Here is a 9,625-nt window from a genome sequence, read left to right as displayed (position 1 = left end):
AAAAAAATCATAGTTAGTAGGTTTTGGTACTAAGTAAGTAGTCTTCCGAAAAATGAAGTTTATTTTAATATCAATCCTGAAATACATGTAAGCCTAGGCTCTATCTGCACTGCAGGGTATGTGTGTTGTGTTGAGTGGGCGTCTGTGTGTAGTGGTGGTCGTGACTCTTAGGCCTAGTTACGCACGTACAGATGGAGCCTAGCGAGGCAGGATTTAATGTTTTTTCATGGCATTATGTACGAATTAGTATAGGCTAGACATATATAAATGCTGACTTAAAACATGTAGTATGATTTACTAACTAAATTAAAATATATATTTATTTTTTAATTTTTCAGCAAACGTGTGCATCTTGCAAGTTGCAGTTACCTTGCTAGAATTCAATGTTCTTTGAAGAGATGTAGTAAATCAGACATAGCCTCTAATATGCCTATGAACCAAGCAAAGCCTTGTTGACTGCTGCCAAGAATGCTTTACTAGCAAAATTCTAAATAAATAATAATATTTATAAATTTATATAGGCCAACTGCAATGTGGAAACAAATGTAAAATTGTTAAATAAAAGTAAACAAATTAATGAAATTTGTTTGTTTTCTTCATTTTGTGTAATACTTTCATATTGCACAGCGCGTCGTAAGGGTTACAGCGCGTCGCTACAGGAGGCGATCGCTTCACGAAAAAAATCTCCCTATTTTTGAATGTCCCATTTGAAATGTCTGTGACCTTTGACCTTTTCTTATCAAAAGGTAATCATCCCTTTCATAGATTATTATGTTTTATTCCACTAATTTTTATGATGATCCATTTCTTAGTTTTTGTGTAATCATGCTAACAGACAGAAAGACAGAAAAATGGGGTGAATAAATAACCTCCATTTGGCAGAGATGAACATACTTGTCTGTGACTGTTCACAACTTTAAGAACCTCTTTCCAATCTGCATCTTTACCTGGATTATCAGTTATACAATCATCCGTGAAGTGCAGCAATTCAATCTCAAACAATACTGACAAATAAGATTGTTAGAAATTATTTCAGTTAAATTCACAAACATTTCAGCAATTATGTCAATCAAATCTACAAAAAACCAAACAAAACCAAGGTCAAATCAGCTAAAATTCACATGTATTTAAACCGTGTTAATGCATGTTGGACTAAAAATATTAATTGTCATATATTTGCCATTTCATATCTCATAGCTGTATTTATACCGTTGTTACACTAAATTTTATCGTATCTTATCATATTGTATTTAGCGAATTTTTATCAATTTTTGCATCGATTATTAGCTTTTGGATTACAAAGATCTAATAATGTCATTTTTCATTTTTGCTAGAGTGGGTCACATTTAAATCCCACTGACATTAGAAACATATGATTATCAATAAGGAAATGTTTTTTACTTGTTGCATCCTCTGGTATTCTTGGTGGCACTCCCTTCTTTCCAAATGCATAGGCTGACTGTATAAGAAACTGGGACATTTCCCCTTTCTTCATAGTGGATACAGCAATATCCATGCCTGGGATCACTTCACCTGCCATTAATACATACCAAAAATATACCAAAATCAACTCCCAATGTTATTTTCCTATCCCAAACCATGCACTAATTTTTTAATAGTGCACAGATTGATTGACCTGTTTCTGGTTCATGTGCAAGGGGTCAAAACAACTTGTTAAATGTATCACGAGCCACGATGAATAATCTAGGAAGGCCCTCAGGAAATTTTGTTATGCATTGATCTAACCTTCAAATAATAATTTCTACCAGTGTATGATTTGCAACTATACTAATTGTCATAAAAAATGATAGCATCATATAAATTACAAATGTGATATAATACATTGTCTAAATATCTGGTTCTCAAACTTTTCGAGGTGGGAAACCATTTTTTAGATTCCCCACTTTAAGGCAACCCAAAGGTACTAATCCTATAACTGGTAAATAAGGAGTGCTGTTGTCTTGAGAATCCACACACATTTCAGCTCCATCATGGTAAAAAGTCATCATACATTAAAAGTATCACATGAACATAACCAATTGCAGATGAGGAGGAAGTTATTGTTACCTTCTCCTAACTTGAAGTGTTGTGGTTTATTTCTCAAACGACTTGAATCATACGGCTCATCTGAAAATTCTAAGAATCCATTGTAGTGAACTGAAAAGCAATCAAAATAAGCTAATATTAAAAAATGAAACACCTCTATTTATAGGGTTTTATTTCACAACAAAATGTCATCAACAAATTTTGTGCATTTCCTGATAAACACGAAAAAGATTTGTTTAAAAAAACTTTGACGAACCCCTAACTGAGACTCCAGATGTTACGATCTCCCCTGTTCCTTGTTTGATGATCTTTTTCTTAACTCCACCATCTTTAGTGATGTCTTCCATTTTCAGACCAACTTTGTCAAAAGACTGAAACAAAAAGGATTCAAGATAATTTTATTTTTCATGGTAGATAAAACTGGATTAGGAGAAATTTACAATATTGATACATTTAAAATATATCAAATACAGATATAAGCTGGTGAAATTAAAAATATAGAACATTTTCAATATATAAGGTGAATACAGGTTTATATTTTTCCAAGAACGCTCCATGATTATGATTCTACACATAATAAAAGTATGTTGGAATGATGCAACATTATTCATAGAAGCATATCTGGTATATTGCGATATATTTCCTTTAGATTGGATTGGATTTATTCGGTTGTAAACACCAAGGATAGCCCACGAAATTCTAGAAGAAGACTTATTTCCATTGGGGTCCTTCTGGTGGTGATTGGGCAGTACACCGGCAGATAATCCCCTACTCTCCGAAGAGTGTACTGCGTTCTTTAACGTGCACATGGGCCATAATGCACACGGGACCAACGGTTTAAACGTCTCATCCGAAAGACGGTGTGCTATTGTAACTTGTATTTCAGCCCTCTAGCTGAAACACAAGGAGAGGCAGCGATGGGAATTGAATCGGGACCTAAAGATCTCCACGGTTCAGCGCACACACAGGGGCTACCACCAGATTAGCCGACTGAGCTAGCTGCTCTCTCTATAGGGTTAGTATGGAAGTGTTCTAAATATTTTTGTCACTGTTGGCCTCTGCAACTTGGAGAGTCAGACAATTCTTTTTTTCATGGCCAAGTTAAATGGTTGTGTTCCTTCAAATTAACATATTAAATTACAATTTTTTTCACCACAGAATATGTAAGTTCAAGTTATAACTAACTGAACATTTACTTTCAAGATTCAGTGCTTTTCCATTCCTTTATTTTTTTCTAAATTTCAACTTACCAAATCATCATCTCCTGATGATGCATCATCATCATGTCCTTTTAACAGGCTGGCACGGGTCAAATTTTTAAAGATATCTTCATTATCAAAAAAGTTATTTTCCCCTTGCAGATCTAAAATAATTAAAGATTAAAAGATATTAATACAATATTGTTGGAATACACCCTACCACCCCCCTCCCCCCCTCGCCACTGATGCTGCCCCTGTAAATAAATTGCAACTTGCTAGGTGGTAGCTGATCTTCATCAATCTCAAACTCGCATCCTTTACTGTCTTCTTTTAAAAGCTCCTCCATATCAACACATTCTTTCAGAGGTACCATAAATTCCTGTGCATCCTGAAACAAAACAATTGTGAACTACTATTGTTATTAAACCTAGGAAAGGCGGCCAGTGGCTTCATCATTTAATAATAATAATAATAATAATAATAATAATTAAAATGTATGAAACGCCGGTATCTGTTTAAGGCTACTATGGTGTGTCCAACTCAGTCTGGCAATGGCCGTCATTTTATGAACATAAAAAATTCCTGACAGTGACACTATTGAGCATATTACAGGATACAAGAATTAATATATAATGATAAGTGGGCCTTGTAAACTCACTATTAGAATAATACTAATAAATATAACAATAATACTAATAACCACACAACAGTAGGAAATCCAACACTTACAGAATGGATCTAATAAAAAGCCAAAATATAAATGAGAATGTAACGTTAAGCAATCTTTAAAATTTAGTGTGTAAAAATCGTGCTATTTAGCACAGTGCTATTTAGCACAGTATTTATATAGGTATTTTATGGTTGAAAAAGAGTACCTTGTGGTTACCCGTGTTTGTTCGTAATTGTGAGCGGTTGTTTGTTACTGTAGGTTGAATCATGTATTAATTAAAACGTTTTAATGACATGCTGTGACTGTGAGAAATATTTGAGGTAAAAAAATTAACATTGTTGCCGGCTACCCAGGGCCTAGGGTAGCCAAGATAGGTGGAGGAGGAGGCTGGCTACTCTGACTATATAGCTACCTAGGCCTGGCTAGGCCTAATAGTATAGGCCTAGGCCCCTAGGCGAGGCGGTGTAGGACCGGTTCGGCCGTGAACAGGTTCGGCCGGGATATATTTATATGGAACGCCAAGTAGGTGCAAAGCTATGCATGCTGTACGTGTGTGTGTGTGTGTGTGTGTGGTTAATCTTTTGGTGCTACAGTATCTATTATTTCGTGTTTTTGTTAGTTCTTCTACGTTGCCAAATAATTAATGTGGTTTTAAGAAAATCCGGGCATTATTATGCTGCCATTAGTTTGCCAAAACAACAGTGGATTTGATTAAGTTTGTGTAAGTCCCGTGTAAGTTAATAATTAATGATTTAGATGGCATATATTTCGTTTTATCAAACAAATGTACATTATATATGCAATCATATGTGATAATCGTGTTGTATTATCAGGTCTTCATGCTGCAAATTAATTAATGTGATTTTAAACAATTCAATGGCATTATTACTGCGATGAGTTTGCGAAAAAATCAGTTGATTTTATTAGGTTTGTGTAAGTTAATAAATGTTTTAAGATTCATAACATATTTTGGTTTATCTATTTGAAAAAAAAGAATTTATATATTGATAATCAAACCAAAGGATTTTATTATTTTCATATTACAGTGTCGATGCATATATTGAAGAAGACGAAGAAAAGAAGAATGTTGATAATATTAATATACTGCCAAATTTTATTATATTTTTCGTAATATTATTAAAGCTTACAGTATTTGAAGCTTTATGTTTCGTTGTATACTATTTCTAGGCCTATATGTTCTTAAATGATTGATTGATTTAAAGCAGAAAGTATATAAAAGCCACAAGAAATCACATTATTGATGCCCCGTCCAGCAGCACTCAAAATTTCCGACTGACGCTGACAGCCTGCCGACCAACAATGTTTTTTTTTCAATGATTTTGTGTACTATTTTAGAAAAAAAAAACATGAAATACATGGCCCTAAAATCAAGAACTTTAACTGTAAACGCCCTTCATTGAGAGAAGATAACAATAGAAATACACGTTTCCGTGGTTACGCTTGCATTAGATAGGGCAAAACATGCCCATTCGTGCAGAACAAGAGTGCAGTGTCTGCCAATTGATGAATCACCTAATGCGAATTCACCAACCGAATAAAAGTTCAACGAGCAATAATACTGTTATAACACACAACAGAGGTTAATGATCATAATCAATGTCTGTATTATGCTTATGTCAAATAATTAATAGACAATAAAACAACACGTCGTATAGGTCATGGCCACAAACCCTTCATTATAGGGTCTGTATAGGCGAACAACTCGGGGAACAATGATAATGTGATAACTAATTCACGCATTAATTACATGTACACTCACTCGGCGTTCCATACAATAACCCTTAACTCGGACGTCATATGGTGAGCCAGCTAGGCCTACGGGCCGCGATTCTTTTTCCCGTACGAAACATTTACATGAAACTCCAATGAATGTATAAATGAGCCTAGTTATTAATATCAGGCATAGTAATCTGCAGGTTCTTGATTACAAGGCTAGACCAAATTAATTACATGTAATGCCGAAATGATTATTTTATTAAATTATTATTTATTATTATTATTATTATTAATTATTATTATTATGTTACTAAAACCAACCTGTAGGCCTAAGGGGAATTACTTAGACAATGGAGGAATTAGAGAACAATTAAAAAATCGACATTAAGGGGAAATAACACAAAAGATATTCCCCTTGTTGGGCTAGTTATTAATTATAGGCCTAGTAAATAGTATGGTTCTTCAACTAGGCTTAGGCCAAGGTAATAATGCTGAAATTATTATTATTATTATTATTATTTAACATTAGTTACATTAACGATAGCACTTTGGCCAAGTTCAATAACGCCGGATTTTGGTATGACTGTACCGCACCTATCTACACTTTACAAAAGGGGATACTAGCTGTTGTTGTTGTAGATATTATACTAACATTTAATAACATCAAGAAGGTCACAGTTATACCCCATTCAGACTAGCAACGCATTGCGATCGGTTGTAGCAATTGCGACACCCAATCACAAAGTAAATTCGTGTGTGAAAGCTCACCAATAGCAGTCGATATGTAATCGATATCGCAATCGTTACCCCTTGCGATTGGGTGCTACAATCATCTAGATGTGTATAAGAGACAGGTGTGTGTGTGGTTAATCTTTTGGTGCTACAGTATCTATTATTTCGTGTTTTTGTTAGTTCTTCTACGTTGCCAAATAATTAATGTGGTTTTAAGAAAATCCGGGCATTATTATGCTGCCATTAGTTTGCCAAAACAACAGTGGATTTGATTAAGTTTGTGTAAGTCCCGTGTAAGTTAATAATTAATGATTTAGATGGCATATATTTCGTTTTATCAAACAAATGTACATTATATATGCAATCATATGTGATAATCGTGTTGTATTATCAGGTCTTCATGCTGCAAATTAATTAATGTGATTTTAAACAATTCAATGGCATTATTACTGCGATGAGTTTGCGAAAAAATCAGTTGATTTTATTAGGTTTGTGTAAGTTAATAAATGTTTTAAGATTCATAACATATTTTGGTTTATCTATTTGAAAAAAAAGAATTTATATATTGATAATCTAGTAAAATAGTAATAGTAGTGTATGAATTATACACTATTATACTATATACCTAGCCTAGGCTCGCCTATCCCCTACACAGGCTAGACTTCTTGCTGGCTACAGAGTAGGTAGCTAAGGACTGTATTGCTTTTAGGCCCTTCGGAGTTATTGTTAGGCCTAAGCCTATCTCTCTCTCTCTCCAGAGTCCAGCTAGCTAGTCTAGCGTAGACAGGCTAGCTAGCCGCTGGGGCTAGGCCTAGGCTACAATAATTTATTTTTCACAGATATTCTTCCATTATTTATTATTTTCAACGATAAGCTGACTTTCTTACCTCTTTGCATCCTTCGGAAATCTAAAGAATGATAAACCGGGCCAATATTTTGCCGATTTCAGCAATTAATTGCAGAACAATGACTGTCCTACATAACGATAGCCGCCTATTTACATGCACTTCCGGGTACTCGCTGGTTCAATTTGCTTGCTCGCATGGCGCCCATGGTGATTTCACTTTTTCGATCCCAGTTATCTATCTTGCGCCGCTGCGCGGCGCTCTATAATCTTTGATTAATGCGTTTTCTCTGTCTACTGCCCCCAACGGGGGCGTTGACACTGGGCTTATTCGACTGGTTCATTTCGTTGAGTAGTGGTTTTCGTTGTATTAATCATTGACTGGGTTTGTATGGTGTTTGTATAATTGTTCATGTGATTGTTTACATCATTATTTTGCCTTAAGTTTTTTTTAGTTTAAGATTGCTTTTAATTTTATATGGCTGAACAGTTTTGTTTTGCTTTGTTTTTTTTTTTTTTTTTTTTTTTTTTTTTTTTTTTTTTTTTTTTTTTTTTTTTTTTTTTTTTTTTACTTTTCCTTAATGTCCCTTTTGAAAATTTGAATTATCTTTTTCTTAGCATAAGTCTTTTTTGTGAACTTTACTGTACATTTTGTTTTGGACGCACCTTCGATTAAGAAGTGTGCCACTGATTGAAAAGTGTAGTTCCTAATAAATTATTATTATTATTCGACTGGTTCGTTAAATCATAAAGTAAATAACAGAAGCACTTTTGAGACTAACAATATAATTTATTCTCTAGCTTTCGTCCACACAGTGGACTTAATCAGGAGACTGATGAAATCAGGAGACAGTGATGATTTCGTTAAATCATGGAGGAAATTTTCTCCATGGTTAAATGTTTGGTTTAGTCAAGTTATCCACGTGACCAAACCAAACATGGCAGATTGATGGGTTATAAACTACATTTGCGTTAATATAACTTAGATTAAATTTCATAAAATAAAAATTATAATATTTGCCCACATCCACACGGAATTCAAAAACTGGAAGAAAACATTTTTTTTACGAAAAAACCCATACTACCACAAGTTGAAGCAATCTTGATTACGCAACATGTATCGCGGTAACTACAGCCATTTTGTTTTGTCGAGTATCTACAAGTTTTCTATTCGACTGGTCGTCTTCGTTGAGTAGGGTTTTACCGCTGCGCAGGTGGGCGTGGTTTAACGAAGAACGACCAGTCGAATACGGCCAAAGCGTAAACATTGCAAGGAGTCTAGTTGCCACTGAAGTAAAAGTAGGAGATGCAATATTTTTATGTTTAAAGTACAACGAAACTTTCTGCAAGTTGGTGGAAGGAGTGAATTGGGTACCACTAGATTACTGTATTTACTAACAAACACGAAACTTTAATAAGGCCTGTAATATCGCTATATAGTATGACTTTCTTTATGTTTGGCTAGGCTAGCCAACCAAGGCTGTCTGGCCGCGCCCTACTAGGCCTAGTACTACCAGACTCTCTGACAGGTACTAAAAAGGCATAGCGCCACCCTCCCTAGGGCCTATGCTAGGCTAGGGGAGAATTCGTAGAATAGGCCTAGATAGGATAGAAGTGCTGATCCAATACAGGCTCTTTCTAAGGCTGGATTATGACCGGTTGAGCCGCCGGTCATTTCTATGGAACGCCAAGCGCGTCTCTCAGTGAATGTAGTGCGTTAATTGCGGCGTATTTCAATTAACTTATTCGTTCTTGGTACTGTTGTTTGGGATGTAGGCCTATTTCAGTTTATTTACTCAATTATTTCAATTTATTTAAAACTCGGTTTTTGCACTGATTTATTAAATATTTATTGGGACGTATTTCAATTTATTTACTTGTTCTTTCTATCGTTTTAATTTAAATTTTGTGAGTATTTGCTCCGTCAGCTTGCCAGATAGTAAAAAAAAACTCCATACATTCTTATCATTTATTATATATAAGTTTAACAAATAGTACAAAAATAAAAATATATAAATTACAAAACCATAGTAAATACTGTATAATAACATAGGCCTCACACATTTAAATTTATTGTTTATAGTCATCTGTTTAATTCAGTCGGCTTGCCAGATAGTAAAAAAAAAAAAACTCCATACATTCTTATCATTTATTATATATAATGATATATAATAAATAATTTAATTAAATAATTTAACAAAATAGTACAAATAACGAATAAGTTAATTGAAATACGCTGCAAACCAAACGTAAAAAATAATCAAGTTATTATATTTTTAATACGATTTTGGATGACTATAAACAATAAATTTAAATGTGTTAGGCCTATGTTATTATACAGTATTTACTATGGTTTTGTAATTTATATACTTTTTATTTTTGTACTATTTGTTAAAC

At 34.0% G+C, this 9,625-nt stretch overlaps 2 protein-coding genes across 10 annotated transcripts in view; one reads left to right on the top strand and one right to left on the bottom strand.

Annotated features, from left to right (window-relative positions):
• The window catches only part of LOC117121989 (inactive peptidyl-prolyl cis-trans isomerase FKBP6-like), a gene marked incomplete at its 5' end in the record, with an annotated part of 16,603 nt that extends 12,970 nt beyond the window's left edge, over positions 1-3,633 (bottom strand). For both annotated transcript variants that reach the window (XM_033267454.1, XM_033267453.1), the window contains 6 exon segments: positions 895-1,004; positions 1,402-1,533; positions 2,068-2,157; positions 2,303-2,417; positions 3,297-3,409; positions 3,522-3,633. In XM_033267454.1, the coding sequence (XP_033123345.1) occupies positions 895-1,004; positions 1,402-1,533; positions 2,068-2,157; positions 2,303-2,417; positions 3,297-3,409; positions 3,522-3,633 (672 nt within the window).
• A 4,818-nt stretch (positions 3,634-8,451) lies between these two features.
• Positions 8,452-9,625, top strand: part of LOC117121988 (F-box/LRR-repeat protein fbxl-1-like) — a 21,431-nt gene continuing 20,257 nt past the window's right edge. For 4 of the 8 annotated variants that reach the window (XR_004447655.1, XM_033267450.1, XM_033267451.1 and 1 more), the window contains exon 1: positions 8,452-8,599. The gene's annotated coding sequence lies outside the window, so the exon portion shown is untranslated. Of the gene's footprint in view, positions 8,758-9,625 lie in introns of all 8 variants that reach the window. The other 4 variants (XM_033267448.1, XM_033267446.1, XM_033267447.1 and 1 more) reach the window with 4 other exon arrangements.

The sequence above is a fragment of the Anneissia japonica genome, unplaced genomic scaffold (genome assembly GCF_011630105.1).
Source record: "Anneissia japonica isolate Jap-2015-1 unplaced genomic scaffold, ASM1163010v1 scaffold352_len1594369_cov220, whole genome shotgun sequence".
Lineage (NCBI taxonomy): Eukaryota > Metazoa > Echinodermata > Crinoidea > Comatulida > Comatulidae > Anneissia > Anneissia japonica.
This window is presented reverse-complemented; position numbering and strand designations above follow the sequence as displayed.